General features: G+C 36.7%; 1 protein-coding gene across 3 annotated transcripts in view; it reads left to right on the top strand.

The window, feature by feature from the left end:
- SS18 (SS18 subunit of BAF chromatin remodeling complex) overlaps positions 1 to 27,646 on the top strand; it is a 44,551-nt gene extending 16,905 nt beyond the window's left edge. Inside the window, exons 4-11 of one of the 3 annotated variants that reach the window (XM_021551604.4) lie at positions 419 to 572; positions 7,002 to 7,223; positions 16,727 to 16,894; positions 17,591 to 17,695; positions 19,792 to 19,884; positions 20,612 to 20,734; positions 23,320 to 23,453; positions 25,567 to 27,646. In XM_021551604.4, the coding sequence (XP_021407279.1) occupies positions 419 to 572; positions 7,002 to 7,223; positions 16,727 to 16,894; positions 17,591 to 17,695; positions 19,792 to 19,884; positions 20,612 to 20,734; positions 23,320 to 23,453; positions 25,567 to 25,593 (1,026 nt within the window). In that variant the 3' untranslated portion in view covers positions 25,594 to 27,646. The remainder of the gene's footprint in view (positions 1 to 418; positions 573 to 7,001; positions 7,224 to 16,726; positions 16,895 to 17,590; positions 17,696 to 19,791; positions 19,885 to 20,611; positions 20,735 to 23,319; positions 23,454 to 25,566) is intronic. The other 2 variants (XM_021551605.4, XM_085572031.1) reach the window with 2 other exon arrangements.
- Positions 27,647 to 27,914: the final 268 nt, after the last annotated feature.

Below are 27,914 nucleotides of genomic sequence, written 5' to 3'. Positions count from 1 at the left end.
GTGTCTGTTAATAGCAACGAATAGTTGATGCAAGAGAATTAAGTAAAGACTTATTTCTCTGTTGAATGAAAGCTTTTTTGTATGTGTTAAGGGAGTGACTCCAGCAATCTTAAACTGTTCAGATGTAATTTTTTAATGAGGCATTGGTTTGGTTTTTTTTTTTATTTTAAAGTGGGGCTCAAAAGTGCTGTGGTGTTGTCTGCCTGTAATACTTAATGTAAAATTGATTAAAATGTTAAACGCTTTGCCAGAATTAATGTTGGGAGGAGTTAAACATATCAGATAGAGAAAGAAATGCATTTCAGCACTTTCTTTCATACGCTGTTGAACAATGTAGGCAAATGCTGTACCATATGTACATATAATATGTTTGTCAGACTAACTGCTTCTCATGTTTGACTAAACTGTCTCCTTTCAGCCACCCACACAGAATATGCCTATGGGTCCGGGCGGGATGAGTCAGAGCGGCCCTCCCCCACCGCCGCGCTCACACAACATGTCTTCAGATGGTATGGTAGGTGGGGGCCCTCCTGCACCACACATGCAGAACCAGATGAACGGCCAGATGCCTGGTAAGTTTTTCTCCTCTAAGACATTAACACCAGCGTTGCCTGGCAACTGAAACGACATGGGGGCTCAAGGGATACTAGATTGTTGATGACAAAACTGCTTTGAATGCCCCCGAGTACAAGCTCTCTTAGAGTTTGTTAGCTACAGAGCTACGTGACCTGTATTCAGTGTTTATCAGGCTGCCCTTGGGCTTTGATGTAGCTGACACACAGCATTCCTCTGATGAACAGAACTGGCTAAATTTAGTCTGTTTGAAACCATGCAGTACAGCTGGCTTTAGAGGGCTTACTGGGGAAAGGTATTGGCCTGTGGCTGAGCGAACACAAATCCTTCCATGAAAAGATAATGTGAAATCATTGTCACTAAATAATTAGATAATAATAAAATAAATACATATGAAAGAGACTGTTTTTGATTTGGGTAAATGTTCAACAGAAAAAAAAGATTACTTTTATACACTGTCCACTAATCTCCTGTGTTCTTTATTATTGAAGATGTGTTGAATTGTAAGGGATTTGTAAAGAAATGGCCTCCTGATTATTGTTCTAGGTGTAAATTTTAAGTCAGTTTCTATGCCATCCTGTTTTGTAATAAAAAGAAATGTACTTGGGAGGACAGAAACAAAGCAGAGAAGGAGGATGATAAAATCCCACATAGTGCCTACTAGTACTGGCTTTGGGGTAACTATTCCCTTTAGCAGTCAGATCAGAGTGGAGTAGGCAATGGAAGAGCATGCTTCTTTATATAGAGGCTATTTTCCTGAATTTCCACTTGTAAAATCATACTGCCTATTTCATGTGAAATGGCTTTCAGCTTAAAATTGCATTCCCAGGATTGCATTTGTTCAGGATCCCTTCCTCTTTTTTTGTTACAGAGGAACTTTTCATACAAAAGCTCCTCAAGGTGTTGATACTTTCAAGGAAGAAAGCTACTGTCAAAGGATCTTTGAAAACTGATCTCTCAGTGGTGTCAAGGATAACCTTCCTGACAGCAAACAGAGTAATAACTATGCAAAACTTAATAAATAGTAAACAATATAACAGTTGCTGTAGTCTCTAATTTCTGTGCAAATCTTGATAAAATGGACTTGATAATGGCAGCTTTTCAGAAAGAGTAGCTTGAATAGCCTTCAGAGGTTGTGTAAGAAGTGCAATAAAAGGTAGGTCTGGAGAAGTTAGTTTCATCATACATGTTGGTCATGATCTGCATTTGGAAGTGTAAAAAGCAATATATGCTGCTCCTTAAGTAGGGCAGAGATATTCTGATTATGGTGTCCTTTATCCATCTAAGATCCATCAGCTTCCGTGGAGAATAGCATTGCCTCTCAAAAATCAGTCTCTTTGACCCTCAAGTGTAATCATATTATTGTTATTATAGTGATCTTTTCCAAGGAGAAGGATTACTAAGTCACAATGTGAGCATAATGACTTCACTGCAGAGCCACAGGGGAGAAAAGTCGCTCCTTAAACATACATATTTTGTAATTAGATAGAATAAGAAAAGAGCTCTTAGGAAAATATGTGAAAGGTAAATAGCTTTGTTTTGGTATTCACCTAGACAGATACTTAAATACAGTTCCCAACTAAGCTTTAATTTAGCCTTTCCTCCAACATATTCCCTTTCTTGAATGTCTGATCTTTCCATCTCAGTTTGACGTTTTCTCTGAGGATGTGGAGATAAACAGCTTAGGATGAGGGCATCTCTAATATCAGAAAGGCTTGCTAAAATAATTTCATAGGTTGGAAAAAGGGAAACAGAATCATCTTGTTAAGTGTGTCACTGAATTACATGTATCTTTTCAAGTGTATGTCAGTTACCTGCTTGTGAGCCTTTCTGTATTTCACAGAGAAATTCCTCCATATTTCTCTTTGTATTTTTAATAATTTCTGTATTGTGTGCATTTGCTTTCTAATTTTAGGGCACTTACTCTTAGCTTACATAAACATTTTTCCTAAAAACCAGATAGAAGATCCTAAATATCTGTAGAGATGATCTGTATAAAAGGAGTAAAGTCACTAATCTTAAGCTGGAAGAATCCAGGACTGGCATCAGTTGACCAGCATGGAAAAAGTAAAATGCAGGCTCTTAAAAATGCCAGCTAAGGATTTCAGGTATTATCTGAGCAGGGGCTTCCACAGACGACTGAGTATTGGCAGAAGACAGGGGTTGATGGGAGGATTAGAAGAACTGCCTAGTGATCATCAGGGCATGAGTAATTTTAAAGTTCTGTCATAGACCTGTTCCATTGCCTGAAGGGCAAAGGATGATTTTTCTTGTACTTGTGTCCTGGTTAATACAGAACCTGAAGTGCTGCTGGGGCCCTTAATTGCATCCCCTGACAAATGTGTGTCTGTATCCTCTTGCCAGGGAAGACAGTCACAGCAAACCTTTTTCAGCTGGCGATATACTTGAGTGTTATTTGTACCTGTGACAGATTGTGGTTTTTCGCTGAAAAAATTGCTATCTGAAGAGTTAGTTTGAGTTTGTGTGATGCAAAATTAGGATGATCTGGATTTGGAAGGAGATGATGAAAAGATAAGCTGAGCTAGGGGCAAGTTGTCTTCTTGATTTCTTAAAGTTGTTTTGTAAAAACTTGAAAGGTAAGACTAGCTGTAGGGGTCTCTGACCTTTGTCATGGCACTGGTAGGTGACCTTCCTGCATAACAGGTTGTCCTGGTTCCAGCTGGAACAGGGTTAATTTTTGTAGTAGCCAGGAGGAGGCATGGTCAGAATAACCTGCAGGATATTGTTGGGGATTCTGTGTGGTGAGCAATTGACTGTGAATCCTTCATATCTTATACACTGCTATTAATACTGTTAATGTTCTTATTTCATTGCTTTTTCCAGTAAATTGTTTTAATCTCTATTTGTAATCTTTACTTTTTGTGCCTCCTGTTCTCCTCTCCAGTCTAGCACAGGAGAGGGGATACAGGGGAGTAAGCAAAGTGGTGTGTGGCTTGGAGTGTTTAAGCGGAAATGGTAAATTGGGGAATATCATTTCTAAACCACAACACAGGTGTTTGTGTGTTCCCAACAAGTTCTCTCAAAATCTTCCCTTCCTGCAAATGTAGTCTGAAATGTATTCTAGTTTGGATTACATCTTCTTGGAGGTAAGATGTGTATAGGTGATTGAGAGGAAAAAGGACTTCTTTTTATACTCAGGATAAACAATTACTCTGCTAACTCCATTATAACACAAATCTAATTAAAAGTATATCTATCTAATTATAGCATTTTAAAGCAGATACTTTAAAGTGGAAATGCATTCTTCATGCCTCATTAATTCACTCTTAGTTCATTCATATTCTCGTCTTCCTATTCTCATCTTTCTATTTCATTTATCCATATAAAAAAGAAAATAATTTTTTTATATGGATAAATGAAATAGGAAGACAAGAATATGAATGAACTAAGTTCTTAGAGTTCTTAGAGAATATGAACTAAGAGTTCTTAGAGAATATGAATGAACTAAGAGTTCTGTCTTTATACACAGGAGAACTCAATGAAGTGTTATGGCAAACTATAAAAAAGTTATATGTAAAGTGTGTTGTTATTATTTTTCATTTGCAAGGTTTTTGATCCTATGGTTTTAGCTTTTTTCTCTGTTCTTGTTTTCTAGCTTCTTACTAACAAACCCCTAGATTTTGACCACAGAAAATACAATGCCTCGCATTTAATATAGCAGCTTTTTCTTATGGGTGCTTTCTCCGGTTTTAGTGCCACCTGAGACATGAAGTATAAGCCAACCTTTTAGAAAAGGTGTAGTATTTTTTCAAGCTATCTCTTGGGATGATTTTTGCCTTCCTAATTTTGCATCTTTTATTACCAGTTTTTAAAAACCTGCTCCCCTGTGTGCTTGCCTAACTCTTTGAATATCACTGACAGTGTCTTTCTTTCATCAAAAAGAAAATAAAGCCCTTCCCAAGTTATAACTTTCTGGCACTAACCTTTTTTTTCCTTTTTTAATTAGGAAAGTAGTCTTCTAGCAGCTCTGCAACAGTTGCTTTGCACTACAGTAGGAAGCTTTTCTTCACTGTAGCTTTACCTCAGACCACATTCATGATTGAGCTCATGGTTAGAGGCAAGCTCACTTTTTCATAATTAAACTGTCTCCATGTTCTCATTATTATAGAATTAAGCAGTGTTGAATTGAAGAGAGGCAGTATAGGCATCTGTAGTACTCTTGTGGGTATAATCCTGTACACTGAATTACTTTTTCTGTATTCGTGGTGGACCTGCCTTTGTACATTTCAGCAATCTCTGCTCACCTTGTTTTGCAGGAGCAGTGAACTGCATGTTTGATGCCTTTTTCAGCATCAGGTGTTTATTTCAGTAATGTGTCTTAAGGGCAAGAGGATAAACACATTTTAAAACTTACTCTGTTTCTTCATTTTGGCTTTAGTAGCCATGTTCATTTATCATTGTTACCTTTTCCTTCTGCATCTTTTTGTTTCATTCAGTTAGTGTTGTCTCTATGACCTTGTGTTCAGCACTCTGTCCTTATTCCTGCCTTCATTCTATCCTAGATTAGTGCATTTTTTTTTCATTAGCCAAGGACTTAGGAGCTGTTTTCAACTGAAAAGGGGGGTGTGGTTCCTTTTTTATTTTTTTTTCCACTGGGAAATATGTAAAAAAATCAGTACCTTCTTGCAGCTCTACTAGTGTAGTTTCTTTTAGATTCCTCTTCTTAGAGTTTTCTAGCTTAAGAAAAATCCTGTGGCATGTAAAGCAACAGCAGTTTCTTCTTGTTGAAATCTGTACATAATCAGCATTTGTCTTGTTAACAGTTGACCAGGTCTGTCATGTCCTCTGGTTCTACATATTTTCATGAAGTCTTCATGTGATGCTTGTCATGGACATAATCCATGCATTTTATCTGAATTTTTACTTGTCATAGTTACATCCAGTCTGATGTCTTACTAGTTTTAGTTCTAGTAGCTGTTCACTATTCCACCTAAAGTAATGTGTAAACTCACCAGATGGTATTGTAATGTTGTACTTGTAAAATACCCATTCAGAGTAATCCAAATTCAACCTTTGTAGTCAGGAGGAAGGGAAATAAAAGGTGAATAGATGTTGTTGGCATATGGGTGTATGAACAGGGTGCTTTTCCTTTGCATCTTCACAGGCTGAACTGATAATTTGGAGACTGTCCTTCCATTTATCATCCCCTGCTCTAGTAATCTGCAAATCTAGTAAACTGCAAACTGCAGTATTCTGCAGTTGCAGAATATTGGCTATATAGTGTATGATCCAAAATGTTAAATAGTTCTTCAGCCATTTTTATTCTACATTGTTGCATACTGTCTGAATCATGGCAATGCTAGGTCCATTAGAAATCAAAAGCATTGATTTTCTGTCGTTTTGAAATTTTCCACCATATTTACAAGTAGAGAAGATGCAGCACATTGCCTGTAACATTTTCCCTTTGTTCCTTTTTTCACACCTTTCTTTGATTTCCAAGGTTGTTCTTTTACGTATTCACAGCAAAGGTGATGTGTTTACCAGCACAGGTCACTAAATGCTTTCCATTCATGTGTCATTCTTATTAAAAAGTCAGGATTGAAGTATCCAAAAAAAAGTCCTGATGTCTTACCACAAAGATTTGTTCTCATCCGATCTCAGGAGATAAACTCAGGAGTCGTCTTCTTGTCATGAACAACTTTTGGTTACATTTTTACCTACAAGGGCATTAAAACAGCTCTGTAGAATGAGTTTGACTCACAGGTTTTCCGTGAAGGCCTTTGCTTTTGTATAAGTCATCCATGGAGTGCTTGTCACCTTCTCTTTCTCCTATGGGTAACTGTATAATAATTTGAATAAAAGTTAGCCTAAGTTAGCATTTAGTGGTGGACTTGGCAGTGTTACATTTGTTGTTGAACTTGACAATCTTAGTGGTCTTTTCCAACCAAAATGTTTCTATGATTCTGTGTTATTATGTCAATGTTAATACTGACTGCATTTAAAAGTAATAATAATAGTTAGTTTCAAAAAATTATCTAGCATGGGTTGTTTGAATACACAGAAATTTTATAGCCATTGTAACAATTACAGCTATGATGGAGTTACCAAGCTGTCTGTTACACTGGTCTTGTGCCATTCAGAACAAAATTCAGACTGTATTATGCAAGTACTAAAAACACTAGTTTTGTGTGTGATATGGATAGAAGATGAGCTATATGATAATTCACATTTGTTTCAGTAGCTTTAGTTACTCAACAAAAGAAAATGTATTTCATAGTAAAGATGAAATTTGTTGTTCACTTTGTTATTTTTAAAGTGAGGAAAACACATCCAAACTGTACTTTAATTTTATTTTCATGTAATTGTATTTAATGACTTCTGTTTAGCTTTGTGATTCAGTATGACTGTTTTCACCTGCTTTTATGATGCTTAATGTGCAACTTTTTTCCCTGGTTTTCTTTCTGAAGGACCCAACCATATGCCTATGCAAGGACCTGGACCTAACCAACTTAATATGACGAACAGTTCCATGAATATGCCTTCAAGTAGCCATGGGTCCATGGGTGGCTATAATCACTCAGTGCCATCATCACAGAGCATGCCAGTGCAGAATCAGATGACAATGAGCCAGGGACAGCCGATGGGCAGCTATGGGCCCAGACCAAACATGAATATGCAACCAAACCAAGGTAAGTGAGGTATCTGTTAGCTTCTGTAAAAGGAACACATCTTGAGTGCACATCTTATCTTGTAGATTTCCTCCTCTGAATGTGTTTGTACCCTGAAATTGGCTCAGTTGCTTAGAGCATGGTGCTAAGAACACAAAAACTGTGACTTCAGTCACCCTATGGACCATTTACCTAGGACGTGGACTCAATGATCCTTGTGGAAGGATCATCTCAGAATACTCTGTGAATATTCTGTACCTATGTTTGGAGGATTCTACACCTCTTTTCTCCCATATAGCTGTGACTCTTTGTTTATTTGCAGACATATAATTGTTTTCAGGTATAATGTGAGAATCCAGAAATGGATCTACTTCAGCAGTTACAAGCTGGAGCTACTGTTTGTCTTTCTTAGACTTCACTTTTCTAGCTAAGTGTTATTGTCATTCAGGTTGATAAAATACATCTCTACTTTTAAGTAGAGAGGTTGGTTAAATGGAAAAATCAAAAGTCAGCCCTCAGATTGTTATACCTAGTTAGTCTTTGTTTTCTGCTGCATGCTGTTTCAATGGTTTTAGCATGGAATTTAGTCTCAGAGAAGCAAAATTCAGTTCCAGGAACAAATCTGGTACTCCCTACTGTTTTCATGAGATGTCCTTGTATATACAGTAAAAATCAAAGCTAATTTTGTATCTAATTTTGCATAAACTGATGGTGTTTTCATGTCCTTGTTGAAGTGCAAGGACATTGTGGAATTAAAATATTGCATTAGAGTCACAGCACAGCAAATTACTAAGTTGTATATGTACTGCATATTCTTATAGAGGTGCTTTACAAGTCAGCAATCAGTATTTTCAGCTTACCTGTTAAGTCTGTTACTGCACTGGATCTGTACACAGGACCTGCTAGAAGACATATGACAACCCAAAACTCCACTTTTTTATGTGTAGATACCATCTGTTCCTGAGGTGTACAGACAGACCAGGTCATACTGATCAGTTTGATTATTAGGTTACAAAAAGGTGCAAAACAGACAAAAGACTAACTTAATGAGAGGCTAAAAATAAGTCATGATGAGAGAAGCTGTTTCTGCTCTTTTCTTACTGGTAGAGAAAGTGGGAGATCTGAGGCCTTTAACATCCACATAATTAATAGCATTTTTCTTAAAGTATAACAATGCAAGAAACAAAAGATAGGTAATAGGAGGGGAAATCATAAGTGGGAATACCTTTGACTGTCTCTCTGAACTGGGAAGTTATCTCTGTATTCTGGGCAATACACACTGTAGTAATTCTGTGAACATTGTAAGATGCTTTGGAAAAGCCCTATGGTGTTTCAATTCAGATTTTTTAGTTGCAGAGCTAGCAATAATTATGTAGCAGTATTTGTGAGGGAGCCATCTAGTAAGTCACTCTACAGAAAGCGATTTTGTGTGACTAGCCTAAAATTTAGGAGATGATTCAGTTTCAAAGTAGCATTCTTTACTCTTCCACATAATATTCCCCTGTTGTGTTTTCAGTACTCTGTCAAAACTTGAAAATTGGTCATTAGACACTAAGCAGAAATAAACTTTAATAATTTCTGTTCTGCGCAAATAGTGGTACTGAAGTGACTTTGGGGAATAGAGAATCAAACAGTATTAACCAAATGATAGGTTAAGAACAAGAGCAAAACCTTTAATTAGAACAATGGTACCAATGCCATTAGTGCCACAGTGAGCTTTTGAACTGTATGACTCTAATTCTGCCAAGTTTTGACCCTTTAGGCTAAGACTTTCCCATTTCAAGTGTCTGCTTCAAGGCTGGTTCTATTTTTTGCAGAGGTTTCACAAAAGGAGAGGCCAGTTGGGTGAAAAATCATATTCTTTAAAGTGTTTCAATGTCTCACAAAAACTTTGGTAAACAGAGCACTTAATATATAAATGTAGGAGTGCATGTGCCCCTTTCCTTGAAGCAAGGCTTTGAAACTTGTCTGTATGCAAAGTGCTATTTGATGTTACATGAAAATACTGTTCCAAATACCTGTGAGAGAGGAAGTCTTAAGTCTGAAGATGGGGTAGTTTGCTATTTTGATTTAAGATGATTCCCAATCAAGTCTGCTTAGTACATTTCCTCTATTTTCTACTCTAGTTGTTGCATGTCTATAGATGGCTGGTGACAAATTAGAAGAAGTATTTTTGTATCTTCACTCTCTTGTGACTCCAAGACAGCTCCAGGGCAGAGAATGACAGCAATGTGTGAGACCATGCAGGGCAGAGAATGACAGCAATGTGTGAGAACATGAGAAATTTAGAGGTAGGTAGCCAAGCCCCAGTTTGGCTGGGCAGAGGTCTCAGCCAAGCATGGCCACCGCAGGCTTCTCTCCTAAGTGAAGAAACAAGAATGAGCTGCTAGGAAATGCACCCAGTGCAGTTTAACAGAAGGGGAATAAACAGATTGGGACTCAAAGATTTCTTAACTGGTCATATGTGCAACAATTCAGAAGCACAAGTGAACGAAAATCTCAACCTTAGTTGTTGGTCAGGAGACACTTGTGAACCCCTAAGTACGCTTTGTTTCTTTGTCTTACAGTATTGATCCATACTGAAAATGAGTGATCCTACTACATCTGTCAGTTAATAACAGCACTAGCTAAATATAATGCTAAATATCCCACAAGATGAGGTCCTAGCATCTCAGGTTGGCTGTTAAAAATTAGTAGATGTTTTTGGCTTTAATCTTTCCCTGTGTGGGTTCCTCATCTGTAGAGGAATGACTCTGATGGTAAGATTACAATACCATCTGATTTCACAGGAGAGTTGTCAAAGTATGTAGTTATGAATAGTTGGACAAATTACTTATGGGTGCCATAAGAAAACCTATGAATAAATTAATAATTCTGTCTTCAGTGTTTGACTAGTCATCATATCTCACGTGAACTGTTAGGAAGAAAGAAAATACTGAAATAGTTTTTCAGTGGGTAATACCTACCATGTACTGAATGAAGCCAGTACTTCTATGGGAAAAGAAGCATACTATCAGATAATAGATAAAACCACCATAACACTCAGAAAGTCTTACTCTAGCACTTGGGTTATGCTTGAGCATAACCTCTTTATGTGCACTTGCTACCAAAACATCTTGCTGTATATGCACCTTGTGAGGCAGATGGTGCTAGCAAGAAAAAAATGAAAAAGTGCTAATTAAGAAATAAAATGCATAGTAACCAAACTGTTTGCTGGGTTTACTTCCTATATCCACTCTGTGCTCTAATTTGCACTAGTTACAAAATGCTATCTGGAAGAATACCTTAAATGAGAAGCAGAGTTTTTATGGTATTTATTTTATATAGTCAGTCCAGTTTAAAAGAGAAATTCTAGTAATTTTGGACTTAAAAAGCAGAATATTTAAGTGGAAGATTCTGTAGATGACTCTTCATTGAAAAGTTAATATAGCAGCCCAGGACATCTGCAAGGAATATTTGCTATCTTTTTGGAAAAGATAGGCAGCAGAAGGAACTGAATGAATATGAAAGAAACTATATTCTTCTTGTGTATAGTAAATTATTTAGGTTGAAAAAAAATTTTAAGTGTTGCCAGTTTTTGGCTTTTCAGAGCGGAGATTTAGGCGTGATTTGTCTGAAACCTGACACTTGCATGGAAATTCCTCTTTTTTTATGTTGAACAAATCTTTCGCACTCAGGGAATAATATTTATAGTGGAATTAATGCATTTTATAGGTAAGAACCAAGAAATTATAGCTTGGTCATCTCGGTCTCTGGTGTGTGTGGCCATTCCAGAGACTGTTTCTCATTGGTCAGATCCCTTTGTTGGAATTCCATTCCTGTGCTAGAAGAGCTTGACAGAAAGTTGCCAGATTCCCAGTCTCTATTGAGTGAGCATTATATGTTGCCTTTGGAAGGGGAACAAGTTTACACATGACTTCTGTAGGACCAAGATCATGTTGACTTCAGTCATTTGCAGACCAGTTGTCAAATCTGGTGCTGAAATTTTTTAATGATTCATTTATGTAACCTTGGAAAAAATTCCTTTAACATTTCAGATCTCTTTCACATATAAGCAAATATGAAGATACAGAAAGAGTAGAGATGAGACAGATGCAGATTCTGGTTGTTTTGTTGTGCACATAAAGAAAGGAACGTGAAGATAGGAACATGAAGATAGGAACATCCAATGTTAGCTAAAATAGAAACATATTCAGGGTATGCCAGATAAGGATAAAGTGATTTCTGAGTTTGACTACCTTTTTTGAATGTCTTCCCATCTGTTCGCTCCCATGTTAGCTGAGACTGTCAGGTTTCAGTACCTCAACTGTTTACAATAGTCAAGATGTTATGGAAAAAGCAGGGCAGTCTCAATTTTTTTTAAATCTGGCCTACTAAAGGGAAATAAAATTACCTTCACATTCTGAAATACCATCATGCTATAGCTGCATTGTGTAGGATCTCTAGCTGTAGAAGATGCTGTAGTTTTGGTCATGAAAAAACAAAAGATATAAACAGCTGCCACAGAGCTTGTGCTTTCATCTTCTTTCCCTGGAGTAAAACATGAAAGGCAATGTTGGTAATTAAGGAATTTTTTTTCTATGACATTTTATGTTCTAGGTTTTTAAATGATACTTGGAAATGGGCTTCAGTTTGAGATGAGAAATTTGTGGAGTAATAAAGTGTAGAAAAGTGTCTACTGTCTTTAATTTGTAGCCTTAATCATACATTCGGAGTAGCAAAAAGTTTTGTATCCTCAAAAGTCTTTTGAGATAATGTTTAAACTGCTCCTGATGTTAAAACACCTTTAGAATGATGGTTCATTTGACTAAGTACATCTGAATTGTAGTGTTTGTCAAGTTAAATTTACCCTACATTATAGTTTCTAAGATAGCTCGCACAAGGCTTAAAACCATCATTTAAAAAACAAGAATATTTTTAAAAACATGTGGAAAAACACCAAAAAAGTTTTGCTGAAGGCAGCTGCGGTGATATTTATTTTGTTATTTTTGTAACAGTAGACACAGTGATGAGAGTGACCATGGTAAGTCTGGCATGGTGGGCTTTGCTCATATTCTAGATACGGATATCCAGTTCCTTCATCTATGCAGGTGTACATTATGAAATGCCTAAAGAATAGACCCTTGAGCAACATAACTAGCATAATTTGGAAGACTGAAGAATCAATAACTTGTACTGCTGCTTTTTGGTCATACCCACCTATTCCCTTAGCTCTTTTGTCAGAACAGCAGAGTCACCAGTGTGAGAATACCATGCTCCAGCACAGTGTTGATGAATGGAGGCAGAGTTCTCTGAAGTTTGCTCTTGGGGAAAGAGGTTTATTGGGGGTGCAGAAGGTCCTGCCTCGTGCTCCCAGGCGCAGCACGTGGCCGGGCCTGAGAGGGTGGGGAAGGGAGAGACAAAAGGAGGGTTTAGGAGAGGGGAAGCCCCAGGAGGGGAGGAAGTTCCAAGAGGGGGGAAGAGGTTCCAAGAGAGCGCGGGGCCCCTCGAGATGAGGCATATCCAATGGGGTTACAGACACTAATGTTTTAGGGGGAGGATACAGAGGTGTGGGATGAGCCATACATCTTTTGGGGGGTGAGATGGAACAGTCCATTTCACCCCAGGACTCATCCGACGGCAGGGGTGTCATCCGGCTAGCTGGGAGAACTGTTCTCATCCTAGCTGTATTATTTATGAACAATCATATTTATCTATCATCTGCAACACACCATTTATGAGCATGGTTCCTCACTTCTCTGCTGCTTCAAAAGGTTCAACCATGTCAGCAGTTATTCTTGTCCTCTCATAGCATTTACTACCAGTATCTGAGTTTCAGCATAAGGACGATACTAAATAGACATTTTTAAACCACTAAACTTTTCTGCAGTTCTTTCATCCTCTGCACTTCTGGTCTCTGATTTGTTAGCTTTATCTGGGACCTACTTTCAGTTTGTATTTCTGTTTCTGTTTATCTTACCTGTGTGAAGACTAGGTTGTCAGTTTCCCAAAGTCCTTTCTTGTCAGAGGACTGCTGCTGTGTCACTGTACTTGCAAGAAGATCTGGTACTAGTCCATTTTTTTCTTTAATCCATATACCTTCCCTATACATGTGGCCTCCTTATGAGAAACTAGTTGGAGCAGAAGTTATTTTTTTTTCCTCAACTACTCAAAATTGTCTACACCCACTAAACAAAAATTACTATTGTTGATAATCTAGACCAGTTAAATTCTGTACTTGCCTATTTTAGAGAGATAATCTTAACACACTATTTTTTTGGCTGCGTTTTGACCTGTGTACAGATAAGATACTTTGTCCTCTCTGGATCAGATAATTCTAGAAATTCACAAAAAAAAAAAAAAAGGGTTCCTATGGAGGGTTTTTGAAAGCAGTGAGCATTCTCCTGCAGCTCACAGTTGTATGAGCTTTGTATATGAAAGTCTCACCTCCAGGTCTGGAATAGATCATGACTTACACCAAATGTAGTTTGTTGTACCTGATAGGAGATTCAAGAGCTGTGTTTTAGGGTGCTTGTAAAAATATGAGCCACAAATATTAGGAAACATTACAGAATCATTGAATGGTTTGGATTGAAAGGGACTTGAAAGATCATACAGTTCCAACCTCCCTGTCTGTGCTACAACTAGCCCAGGTTTCTCAGAGTCCTATCCATCCTGGTCTTGAACACACCCAGGAATGAGCATTCACAACTTCTTTGGGCAACCTGTTCCAGTGCCTCACCACCCTCACACTGAAGAATTTCCTCCTAATACCCAATCTATACCTACCCTCTTTCAGTTTAAAACTATTGCCCCTTGTCCTGTCACTGTCTGTGTATATAAAAAGTCATCTCGCTCCCTTTTATAAAGCCCCGTAAAGTACTGGAAGGCCACAATGACGTCTCCCTGGAACTTTTTCTGCTCCATGTTCTCTTAGCATTTCCTTATAGGAGAGGTGCTTTATCCATCTGATAATCCTTGTGGGCTTTCTCTTGACTCAGTCCAACAGGTCAGTGTCTTTTTGTGCTGTGCATGCTAGAGCTGGATTCAGCACTCTGGGTGGGATCTCACCAGAGCAGAATAGAAGGGCAGGTACACCTCACCTGACCACCTGACCATGTTTTTTCATTCAACCCAGGATACAGTTGGTTTTTTGGGCTGCAGGCCCACATTGCCAGATCAGACCCAGCTTTTCATCAATGCAAACTCTCCCAAGGCTGCTCTCAGTGGGTTTCCCACTCTGTACTCATATCTAGGTTTGCCCCAACCCAGGTGCTGCACCTTGCACTTGCACTTGCTGAACTTTATGAGCTTCTTTTGGGCCCATTTCTCAAGTTTGTCCATATCCAGGTAGATAATGAACTAAGAGTTTTAAGTGTTTTAGTAAGTTTTGGGAATTTGTGTCATATTAAGTATTAGATGATGAATAAACACAGCTTTCTCCTAGGCTAGATTTTTCAAATGGAAAAATAAATTGAGAGTTCCCTTGTCCTTCAAAACCACTGCATAAAATGGTTATGTTCCATGAGGCAGTGGACACCATGGTGGTTCTTTTAGATATCTTTTTAATAAGAAGAACCAAACTGGAAGGAAGCCAGGCCGTCTGTTACAAACACAACACACAGCCTAATACAGGGTAGTGAATTCTCATTGTGGCTCTACAAAGCATTAATGAAGTTCTAATTTAAAAAGCAAACAGAAAATCTCTACATTGCACCATGGGGACCCAACACATTTTATCACATTGTATTGTGACTAATATTAATATTGTTAATTAACAAGCTTTCTTGAGATCTAGGAATATTATGGCAACAAGTTTCTATTTTTTATCAAGACTGCTTAATGTTTCTCAGTACCTCCAAACAGGAGCAGTGAAATGGAATAATCTAAATTACCTACTCATTTAGAAGATCAAAAAAGGAAATGTATTCTGCCAATAATTAAAATAAGTACATCTAAATTTAATTTAACCCCCTTTTTTTTTACTTTAAAGTTGAGACACAGAAACTTGCCATACTGAAGGATAGAAGCATAACTGAATCTTCTTAAGAGTGGCCAATATTTATCTTTAGAGGAAAATGAAGCTTAAGCCACTTTACTTCTCAGTGAGAGATCCCACACTGGGGTTTTATGAGATTTAACTAATGCACTTTGAATTCATATCATTAATTAATTTGTCACAACTTTCCCTCATAACTCTGCATAGACACTATGTAAGTGACTACATGTTCTTTTGCCTGTATAAATCCATTGTCACTTGACTGTATCTAGGTATTTTTCCAGTACTGTAGTTTTACACAGGACTTTCTGCTTGTGCTTCAGCACCTGGTTATTCAAACATACTAAATGAAATGGAAAAATCTAAGCATACAGAAAGAAGGTGATATCTTCCTTTTTCTCCTTGATGACACTTAGGAGTGGCTCTGGTAGTTGGATGTTTGGTGTCATGGTTTGGTTTAGTTTTTAGTGAGGCTGCTAGTTTCTTGTTGTCTTTGTTGTTTATAAAATAGATTATTATTTTAAAAGGCAAAAAAAGCTTAGAGTTTCACCATTATAGACTGGGCAGTATGTGTGATGTGAATTAATATATTATAAAAATATGTTGTTTAAAAAAGTTTAGCTCCCTGTCACAACTTTTTTTCCTCCTCATGTTTTTGATACTGGATGTGGTACTACAGAGGAGGCACAGAGGTTGTTCTTTGTTTTGTTTTATCAGTCTAACCTACAGTCTCATATAATGAAATTGTGTAATCATCGTTTTCATTGCTGTGTGGTGTCAGTAAGGTGCTCTTTAACTGTCTGTTTTCATTACTGACATTTGCATTTCTCTAAGCCTTAATCAGATTTTGTCAGTTGATAAAATGTGGACAGTACTTGATCTCTCCTGGTCTCTTCCTGTGGTTCACAGAAACTTGGTGCAACTTGGTATGAAAGATTTTTTTTGTTAGAGATTGTTTAGGATTGTTCAGTGTCAGGCAGGGCCTGTGTTCTGTGGGCCTTCTGTGTATGCCTGTTGTGTAATTGCCTGTCTGGTTCATGTGGTTTCTCTTTACAGCTAAATAAAATTGTTGATTTTTGTGATAACAACTTCGTGGTTTGTTGATGGAATATAACAGCAAATATGTATTGAAACTATGCTCTGAGGAGATCACAAATGTTAAATATTTTTTCTGTGACTTACCAGGGTTTCACCATCAGGTTTTCACCTACACTTCTTTTGAAGATATTTTTTAAAACAAAAAGTCATGGAAGTGTTTCAGTTATCCTTGTGTATGTGTAAACTGATATCTGTGGTTTTGAAGAAAAATAATCTAAAAAGCTACCTTATTTAGGCTGATTACTGTATTGTAGTTTGGCTGCTGAATTGTTAACCCACATTTGCATAGGTCCAGAAACAGCAAACCCTTACCAGAGCAGTAATATACAGATATACAGAGCCTTTTTTAGTACATTTTTAAAGGTTGGCTTTTCCATGTTCTTTTGGAAAGGTTTAATCACTAATAATTTTTGCTTATTTGACATTTTTGCTGCTTCTCCTTTTCCAGGTCCAATGATGCACCAGCAGCCTCCTTCCCAGCAATACAACATGCCACAGGCAGGTGGCCAGCATTACCAGGGGCAGCAGCCACCGATGGGAATGATGGGTCAAGTTAACCAAGGAAATCACATGATGGGGCAGAGACAGATTCCTCCATACAGGCCACCACAGCAAGGTAGGAATTCACTTCAGTGTTTTTACATTGATTTTAAATAACCGTGTTTAAAACCATATTACATCATTGCTTACACCAAATTTCTGTCAAGTCATTTGATGCGACAGACTTTGTTCACACACTTTTTGTTACCCATTTTAAGGGTGGTTCTTGCAGCACATGATTACTGCTATCACTATGAAATGTGAAGACAAGTTTGTTTTTTCTTTTGAGATTATATGTTCTGAAATTAGCATCTCAGATGTGCTGATGCAGAATTTGATATTTTGATATTTAAATGATAGGTACAGAAAAGGAACAGAGTACCTACTTGGTTCTGGATTCATTCAGTTACAAAAAAGGAACAATGTTCCACAGTTTTGCTTCTCTTTTTTCTTGTAGTCCTTTTCAACAAGGAATAATTTTATTTTTAACACCCTAGTCTGTTATACACATATTCCTAAAATGAACTCAAAACTGAAGTTTGATATATATAGTCTCAGTCTAGTGCAGCCAAATAACTGTGTGTTTGTATATGTAGATAGATAAATTTACTTATTTTTTTTAATGAAACCAGATTACATATGTTGTCTGTAATGCAACAATATGGGTGGGGAATACATTTGAGAAATATTTCTCATACTAAAATCAGAAATTAGCAGGCTTTATAACAGAGAAAACAAGTTATTTACGTATTGACTGGTTGTGGTTTTTCAGGCCCACCACAGCAGTACTCAGGCCAGGAAGACTATTATGGGGACCAATACAGTCATGGTGGACAAGGTCCTCCAGAAGGCATGAACCAGCAATATTACCCTGATGGTAATCTCTCATAAATGTTAACTTTCCCATTTTCTATACCTGCCCAATACTAATGTAGTCATATGCCCAAAATTAGGGGATGAGGCAAGAATAGTAATTGGATATCATACCTCACATTTACAAAACCTTCCAAATTCAGAATTGTTACTACAGCTTAAGTTACTATGACTAGTTAAATTTGCAACTTAAAGCATGTAATTTGTATTACTCCCAATTGAAACTCTTAAAAACAGTCATAGTATTTCAAAATAATGGAAATAATTTGTTTCTTTCAAAGAATGGAGAGTTCCTTAGCATATCTAATATAATTGAGATGAATTTATACAGTCATAACTGTATTATCAATAAGAGAGGGGGCGATATCCTTTTATTAAAAATTTTACTGAACTGAAAAACTTGCTAAAAAGATGTGGGTTTTGTTTTTATGTAAATCACACAAATGTGTTATTGCTGACATGGTATGGGCCTTCAGTTTAACATTTATATAGGAACAAAGTGGTCCCTGCCTTGAGGATATTGGAAATGTGAATCCTCTTTAGATGCCCTCTCAGTTCTTTCAAGATAAGACTGAAACTTTGAATTTCATGAATCTGTCCTCCTACCTCTTGGAATATGGAGTGCTGAAGACTATTGGATTGTGTTATGAGTTAGAAAAGTTGAAATTAACTTGTTTTCACACTGAGCAGAGACTGGGGGAACAAAGATGCTAACTCCTGGCTACTGTGATAACCATGTGTGCCACTTAATGGTATTTTATGAAGCTCAAGCAAAGCTGTGTAATTGCCAAAGTAGCTACTCATAGCAAATAAAGGGATGCAAGTCACTTGTTTGAACTCGATTTCCATCAAATTGATTTTAAGGTACATCAAGCCTTATCTGTATAAGATGATGTGTTAATTTCTAGAAGTGTGTGTGCAGTGTTATTTTACAAGTTGCATTTACTGGTAATTATTCAGATTTCATTTTGGAACATTTATGTACATACATGAACACTAAATCGTTACATGCAATTTTTGATGTTACCATCAACAGTTTTGTGGCAGCACAGATTACTTCTAGGATCTGTTCCTTCTAAAGAGTCATCTTTATCATTACCTCATTTATTACTCTTATGTAGAATACAAGTAGAGTATTTTAAGACTTGTTTTAATGGCTATGTATGCATGTAAGATTCAGTCTGTGATGTATTGTACAGTTGCAGACCTGATGACAAAACCACCACTGAGTTTCAGAACTGTTTCTTCCTTTCCTTACTTGTATCTAAAAAATTTATTCCAAGTTTATACTATTTAATTTCAAATGTAAACAAAATTTTGGCACATATCCTTGACCAATTTAGCAGTAAGATACATTTTAATAATCTGTAAGACAAAATATGTATGTGCTAAAAAGAACAACAGGTGGGGTGCTTACTGCATGTATTGGTTTCTTAATCAGAGATGCCTGTAGTCTCTGAATAGAAAGGTTTGTTCGTAATGGATCTACTCAGGACTGGAATGTAAGAAGAAAAGTTTTCTTAAGACTTTAAGTAGGAATTCTGTTTGTAGGGAAAACCTTGAGAGCGTTGTATTTCTGTCATTCTAAACCAGAATTTAATGTAGATGATGGTTCATAACTTCATTGAGCTTTATTTGTTATATTTCACACTGCTTTTAGCATATGCTTTTGAATTGGAGATCAGCAGAACAGGTGTTAGACAAAGTATGATAATTGCTTTCTTTGTTCATTCTAATTTAATTCAGGTTATTTACATGTGAAAGGCCTAAATGCTTTCATTTTTTTTTTTTGAGTGAAAGATGAAGTACTTCCTCCCCCCCAACTCCCCCAACAAGGATTATTGGAAGGTTAAGACCATCCCTTACTGTGATGTTTCTAGAACTACTGCATTAAGCCTTTTTTTTTTTTCCCTGTCACATGTTAATTCAATATGAAAGGAAATCATATTAATAAGTCTTTGGCTAATACAATGGAAAATTCTTTTTCATGTATATCCAGTTGAAATTTTTTTTTTCATTTTTCTGAGAAATGAAATATTTTTAGGGTTTTCACTCAGAGGCCATTAACGTTTCTTCCTGTCTCTTGTCGAATTGATGTAGGTCATAATGATTACGGTTATCAGCAACCGTCGTATCCTGAACAAGGCTACGATAGGCCTTATGAGGATTCCTCACAACATTACTACGAAGGAGGTATCTATATACCTTCACACACATACGCACATACATTCCCTTTCCTCCCCCACCCTCAACGGGAACAGAAATTCTTGCACAACACAACTTATACCCATGCAAAGCTCTTGTAGAATACTAGTTGCTGGCTGTCTTGGAAATGGCAGGGAACTTGAAGCCTTCAGAATAATTTCTTGCAAACACCTTAAATATATAACCACAATTTGCCATTCTAACAACAGTAAAATGACTAAAACACTCTAGAGATATTTTTTTTTTTTTACCTCAATGGAAAATTTTATTTTAACATAAATTTGTTGGTTCAGTTATATATCTTTTTGTGTGTGTATATATTTTGTATAATTATAGTGCCGTTAGGAAACAGCTTGCTGATCTTGTGTAGCTAGTCTGTGCTCTTGTAGCTGTCCTTAATTTTGTCTTTTTTTTTTTTTTTTTTTTTTATGTAGCATAGTCATGATCTTATGACTGTGATGTTCCAGTAAATGTAATGCTCGTTTGGCAGAGATTATGAAAATGCTGCAGTTCAACTTTGCAAAATTGGCTTTAACTGCAGTTTGTTTGGCCGAATTCCTTCTGTTTGGTTTGAGTTTTCTTTGTTTTGTTCAGTTTTTGAAATCAATATTGCATTTTCATTTTGTTCTTGTGTTGTTGGCTGTGCATCTTAGAAGGAAAAAAATAATAAAATAGTTATCTTTATGAGTTTTGCTTTCTTGCAATGATCTTACAGGAAACTCGCAATATGGTCAGCAGCAAGATGCATATCAAGGACCACCCCAGCAACAGGGTTACCCACCACAACAGCAGCAATATCCCGGCCAGCAAGGCTATCCAGGACAACAGCAGGGTTATGGTAAGAACCTGAGGAGACAGACAGCTTTCACAGAAAGGACTAAGAGAGACCTTTGTGTTTTGTGTTTGACTGTGTCCAGAGGCCAGGCTTATACAGAACAGCTCTGTGCCTGCAATTTCACTGGACTGAGACAAGAAAATATAGAAGGCAGTGTCTTTTGGGAAATAAATCTGTTGGCAGTCTAGGAGAGTGTGGTAGCACAGAAAACCGAGGGTGACTAAACAGAATTGTAATGGGTGTCTTTAATTTAGAAGGACCCAGAAAGATTCTGCTCTTTTCTGTCTTCTGTAGGTGAACGCACTCAAAAAGATGACAAAGAACCACTTTCATCTGTGGATTTACCAATTAAAATAGTCTTTTAAAAACTGGTTTAAAACTTCACTCAACATGTATGAATCATTCTTTTCAAATTCTTGTACTGATCAGTAGAGAAATGACTGTAAGCATTGACAGCACACCTTTAAAGAAACTGTGCCTTATAAATTTGCACTAGTAGTCAAAACCTTCTGATACGTGGCAGGAATGAGAAATCCTCTGCCACAAGTCCCTGGATTCAATGAAAACCTCCCAAAAAGAAACTTAAAGCAGTAGAATGTAATTTTGGTGCATTAATTCTAAAAAACGTTGTGTCAGAAGAGCATACTGAAACTGCTGCTCTTTAAAGTTTTATTTTCTTGCATACTGTAAACCAATATACACGAATTAATGACAGAAGTAATTTCTGAAATTCCATAAATTCCATATATTTTAGCTTTCAGATCTTTTGCAGGCTTAAATGCTAAAGCTTTCAGCATTGTGTGTATGTGTGAGGAAATGCACAGTAATTTGTTTGCCATGTAGATAAATGCCAGAAATCCAGTTATGATGAGACAGTTAAGATTTAAGAGGATCCACTGAGATTTACTTCTGGTGTTTATGGATGAATTGATAGTTCTGAAGTAATACTTGTACCTACATTCTTCTAAACATAATACAGGAACAGACTAAATGTTAGAGGTCCATGTAGATCATCTGAACGTTTTAAGTAAAGAAATAAAATCTGATGTATTCTGAAAGTTTAAATTAAGAAATACTAGAAGAAAATGGATTAGGAAATCTTTTGGAGCCACTTACCCAACATAATTTGTAAAACAGAATAACATATTTTTCAATTTCTGGTTTTTAGCAGAAATTGTTACTGAAGTTCCATCTTTTTTCTGTGAAATGTGTCAATGAATATTTAGAATTCAGCTATAAAGAATTACCATGAATAAATAAACCCATGTTCATTTGTCAGATGAACACAGCACTTTTAGGATATCATATTCTTGCTCAATTTAATATTTAATTGCTTTCTAACTTTTGGAAATAAATCAGTGTCTCAGACATTATTATAAATCTTTAAGGTTTTGTTTCACTGTGGAAAGCTGAAGCTGAATAGTTCAAGGGGATTTGAGGCCTAAGGAGAATGGTAATAGCTTATGGAGCTTTTCTTCTCCAGGTCATCTTTTCACTGTTTTACAGATCCAGAATTACTGAAGGAGTTACCAGCTGATGTCATCTTAATGTCCAATGCCTGTAGCTAAAACTAGCCCTCTCTAGCACTGAATCACCATTGCTAAAAACACATCTGTTTCTTCTGAGGGAAACAAAAGTGTTGGTGTCTGTAGATGAAAAGCCCTTCTGAAAAGCTGCAAATCTTCTCTGAAAAGTAGAGACCCAGTTTTTAAGGGGTGTTGTTGAAAAAGCTAACAGATCCACTGCAAAGGATTCATAGGCAGTGCCACTGAAATGCAGAATACATCTCTCCTAGTGATGGAGGGGATGGGGATAATTTTGTTTGGAATATGGCTGCACTGCCTGATGGTGGTAATGTGTAGCTTCCAGTGGTAGACAGGCCAAGTCCCTGTGAATAGTAACAGTTATACTTGCAAAAGAACTACTTCTTTTACGGACAAAAAAGACTGGAGTCCAAGTTTTGGGTTTTTTCCTAAGCTTTTTCTGAAAAGCTAATATTACCAAAGGAGTGTGGAGTAGAGGGTTCTTTTTTCCATCTTACAATACCTTTTACTGCATGTCACATCTCACATTTTATACATATAACTTGCTTGCCTGACACCCCATCCATGATGGCCTGCTGTGGTGTGAGACTTAATTTTCTGGCAGCACAGTACTTCTGGTCTCTTCAGAAAGTCCAAATGTTAAACATAGCTGATTATCTGGTTGTTCTTTGCATTAGAAAATTCTGGAACTCAAGCAGTGTACATCAGGAGACTGCCTTCCTAAATCCTGGAATGTTTATAATTTTTTGCCTTGTTCTTCTTGTCCTTGTATGTGGAACTACATGCATTGATATTAAATAATGAATATAGCAATAAAAGTAAATGTTTCTGTGGTTGGAGCCCAGGCCCTGGCAGCAAAGGTACTTTCCAGGGAGAGGAAGGTGGGCCACTCAAAAGACCTAATTGCATAGTAGTGGTATTTCTTAGTCCTGGTTGGCTGTAAAATTTAGTGTTTTTCCTATTCTCTTCCTTCCAACATCTTAACCACTCTTGTTTTTTTGGTTTTTTTTTTTTGGTTTTTTTTTTAAATTTAATGATCACCAGGTCCTTCCCAGAGTGGTCCAGGTCCTCAGTATCCCAATTATCCACAGGGACAAGGACAGCAGTATGGGGGATACAGACCCACACAACCTGGGCCACCACAGCCACCACAGCAGAGGCCTTACGGATATGACCAGGTATTCTTCCGTTTGATGAGAAAGTTGTGTTTCTTACACACTTGTTTGATAATCTTAGATTCTGGACATTTAAAGTAACGAATTTTAGGACATGGTCTTTCAGGTATGTACGTACAATTCTCATGGAGTTTATTTCTTGGTGAGTTACCAAGAATCATTTGTATGGAATTGTGATTAGACATCCTCTTCTGAGTTTGCTAAGTTTTAATGCAATTTGGCAAAGTGAAGCCTTCCCAGCAGTATTTTTGGATGTTAAAAATTAAGGGAATATGTTTCATAGGCTTTTGGTGAATGACTGATATGAAAGATGAGGTTTTTAAATCTCATGGTGGATCATTTTTCATTACTTCTTTGCAATAGAAATGGTTGAATTTATTTTCCACAAACACAAATCCTAATCATAATCTTCCTCTTCAGTGGCAAAAGCACCTGAGGCATGCAGCTGAGATCCTTCAGCTGCAGAGCTTATGGGGAGACATGAACTTTTTTTGCATAGATTTTCTCTGAGCAGTATAAGGAGGCAGTGAACATAGGAAAGACGTGACCTGAAATCAACTGCTTCATTTCTATCACTGCTAAGACAAGATTAAAACAAACAATTACCACCAAAACTTTGTGCTGGAGTTGTAGTGAAGGATTCATGGAAAAAAGCTGTTTTAAAATTAAAAGATGAAACAGGTTTTGTTCCTGTAAAAGGTGCTAACTTGTAAAAAACCAAACTTTTCACTATGAATAATTCAGAAACATCATTAAGATGTACACTATTATTTTCTTAGGTATAAATAATTATAGATTAACTGAATAATAAAGTTGAGGTTCTAATGTTTAAATAAAATCCTGTTATGTCAGTAGAAGATCAGTTGAACTTTCAAGAAAAACTTACCTGAGGAAGTGAGAATTGCCCACAGTTTTGAAGAACAGTTGGCTTTCTTTCTAGAGAAATTAGAAAAGACAAGGAAGAAGGAACAAACTCTCTCTGTGGTAGTTTAGAGATGCAATTACTTTAAATTATTTAAGAGATAAAATGTTTATGCACTGAACCAGTATCTTCTGAAAACAATTAGCTACAGGAGAATTCGTAGCTTGTGGCCAGTATAGGGTCAAGGAAACCTAATCACAGTTTGCTGAGTTTTTTCCAGCTTTCCTTGCAGTAGAGGTGAATAACCCTTTCTCTTGATAGGCTATTCTACTTCAGTTTGTGCAGTCTTAAGTTCCACTGGGAAACTCAATTATAGAAGAGCTCTCATTCCCATAGGAATTGTGCTGCTTAAATTCTCATTCTGGCAGCTGTTGTGAAACACTTCTTCATGACTGATTGTTATATTGTAATAGAACATAACTGACATTGCAACATAAAACTAAAATGTAAAATACTGCCTTGTTGTGGTAGCACTTTACATGGAATGGTGGCAGGATCAGTTTGGAGCATGTTCACTTCCTAGCACAGTACTTCCTTCTGCAAACCTTAAACCCTGTTGTGAAGGATCATGGTAGGGTTATAGCATTAATGCTTTCCCTTCTGTCCACCTCTGCTGTACATGACATTCCATCAAAAGAAATAGAGAATATCAATATAGGTGGTAATTCTGTGTATCAGATCTGTGGAATAATTGCCACCTGTAGGATATGTGGATTGGTTGTTCATGTTCACCAGGATGTGCCTTGGTTTTGAAATACATGTACCATTATTCTGTAATTCTTGATAGATTAATAATTTTAGGTATCTTGGTGTCAATGGTTAGTTTCCTAAATTACTTTGAATTTCGGTGACCTTGACTTTTTGAAATAATTTTCAAAGTTTAGGTGGGAAGTAATCCCCATCTTTGTTTCTTCATGATGTTCTGCTAATTTCACAGGAGTCTGTTGAATATAAAGTATATTCTTTTGATCAAATTAGGTTCCTGGGCATGTCTTTGGTCTTAATTCTACATTAGAGCACAAAATATTTTTAGTGAGATTAAACTACACTGGTTACGCATATCAGTATATAATTTTCTTGTATTTGTTTCCACCTTTAATATCACCATTTAATTGCATGGTCTTCCAAATACAGCCTTAAATGCAGGAAAATATGCCTTGTGGTCTGATTATGTATTTTGATTTTTTTTTTTAGGGTCAATATGGAAATTATCAACAGTGAAAAAGTACTCACATTCCGGTAGGCAAAATCTATTAGCAGCCATATTGTCTCCTCAGCACTGTGGACATCTTCCCAAGATAAGAACCTTCCATTCCATCTAGATGTTGGAAAAATCTTGTGGCTGTTTTATGGTATACAGTCTTCATGGGTTAATTGTTAAAGACCATAGATTCTCAGAAACTAGTTTCACATCTCTACTCTAGATGGCAATATTGGACAGAAAATGTGTGGCATAACAATTTGCAGTGAGTTGAGAACTGTATGTCAAATATACTGTTACAGACTGAGAGGTGCGAACAGCTTTGTATGTTTATGAAGGTTATGGGAATTTAATATTTTTTCCACAGATTTTTTTTGTAGGGGGAAAGGGGAAATGCACACTTTTTACAGCAGCAATATTTTGTATATTATGTTTTTCATGTGGTGAATATGCAAGACAGTACACTACTCGCTGGGCAGAATAACAAATCTACTGTTGAAAATGAGTAGGGGCATGGTAAATGCTTGATTGTATTAGTCTCAAAATGGTGTACAATAAAGATAACAGTGAAAAGATGGAGATCATTCTATGTCACTGATGGGTTCACGTACAAAGATTGAGAATCCCAGTTATCTAAATGGGAACATAATTAAGGACAGTGTAATATAGTCTTGTGCAAAGATAAATTTTTTAAGCTTTCCAATTTTTCTGAGTGAAGCGGTTTTGTAAAAATTGTTTCTAACATAGTTTGACAATTTTCTGCAACATTTTTTGGGTAACAAGATAAATGTTTGAGTTTTATTTCTCAAGTGTTTTGTCAGAGCTTTGCATAAGCAAGCTGTAATCCTACTTAATAATTGCAATAACAAAGAAAATGACAAGTGTTAATTTTACTTGGCTTGAATATGCAAAGAATTTGAAAAAGAATATGGAGGACAGGACTGTATTGTATAAGTGTATTTTAACCTTTAGTTGAATAATTTGTATGTATCAAAATAGCCTAGAGGACTTCGTAAAACCTATCTAAACTTTTGTCATGGTTTAGGAATGGTGTTCCCCAATTTTAGTCTTCCCGCTGACACACTCCAAACCATGTGCCGCTCGCTTGCTCCCCACTCTCCCTCCCTTCCCTTGTGGCAGGGCTGAGAGGAGAATCAGAGGCACAAAAGGTAAAGATCACAGCTTGAGAGAACAATTTAGTGGAAACAGCAAAACAAAGGTAACAGCAACAATACCAGTGCCAGAGGGTGCAAGAAAGAGGTAAAAGCTTCACACGTGGTTGATTGCGTACCACACAGAGCCTGGTTCCACCCCATGCTACAGAGCCTGGAAGGGTCCCCTGAAATCAAAGTGTCCCCTCCTGGCTACTGCAGAAATTAACCCTGTATTGGCCGGAACCAGGACAGCTTTCCTAACTGGGAGTTAATAACTTTAGAAAAGTGGCATTTTTGTTTGTGCCCATTTTTCTTATTGGTTAACATGAGAACAAGGGGATGTTTTATAACATTAAGCTTGAAACCTGTTGGTGAGGCAAATGCCAAATTTTGTTTTGAACTGCATTATTGCCTATAGTGTTGCATGTGAGAGAGAGGCAGCACCTTGATCAATAACAACAGTGCACAAAAAAATTAGTTTTGAAACTGCCCAACAACTGTGTATCAGATAAATAAATGGATATCCTATTCTACTGAAATATATGCATTCAAGAATCCTTGGCAACTTTTATAAATGATAAAACCTAAAATTAACCCAGGAGTAAAATAATACTTTGTGTTTTTTCAGTTTGTAATCAATGTTTGGGGGGATAAAAAACAACTCATGATCATAGTATGTGTGACATTATATATGGAAGACAAGATTTTCAATTTCTGCATCCTTTTTAAAAGGAAAACAGTTTTCTTAAAGTCAATAGAACATACACATCAAGGTTTGAACAGATATGGCATGAAGAACATTATTACAAATTAAAATCTTGTAGGTTCTGTGCCAATTTTCCACCACTGTGTACTTCATTGCTATTTAAAACTGTACTCCATCAATTCTAACGGAAGAATAAATTATTTGTGATTTTAATTTTCTCATTTGTTTCTTTAAATTAGATCCCTATCACTCTGATGTCTCACCTGGAGACTCTGCTGTGGGTTTTGATTTTAAAGATGTTTGGCCAGAATAAGTGGACCTTATTTACAGTCTAGGACTTTATCAAAATTCTCTTGCCATAGCCAAGTTAATTAGAATTAACTGTTCAGTAATCAGCATGTTGTGTAGGTTGTTTGCTAAGAAATCCTTTCTCTGAAAATGAAGGTCCATGAGGCTATAATCAAGATGACTGAATTAGATA

This window comes from Lonchura striata, chromosome 2 (genome assembly GCF_050655825.1).
Source record: "Lonchura striata isolate lonStrDom1 chromosome 2, ASM5065582v1, whole genome shotgun sequence".
Lineage (NCBI taxonomy): Eukaryota > Metazoa > Chordata > Aves > Passeriformes > Estrildidae > Lonchura > Lonchura striata.
This window is presented reverse-complemented; position numbering and strand designations above follow the sequence as displayed.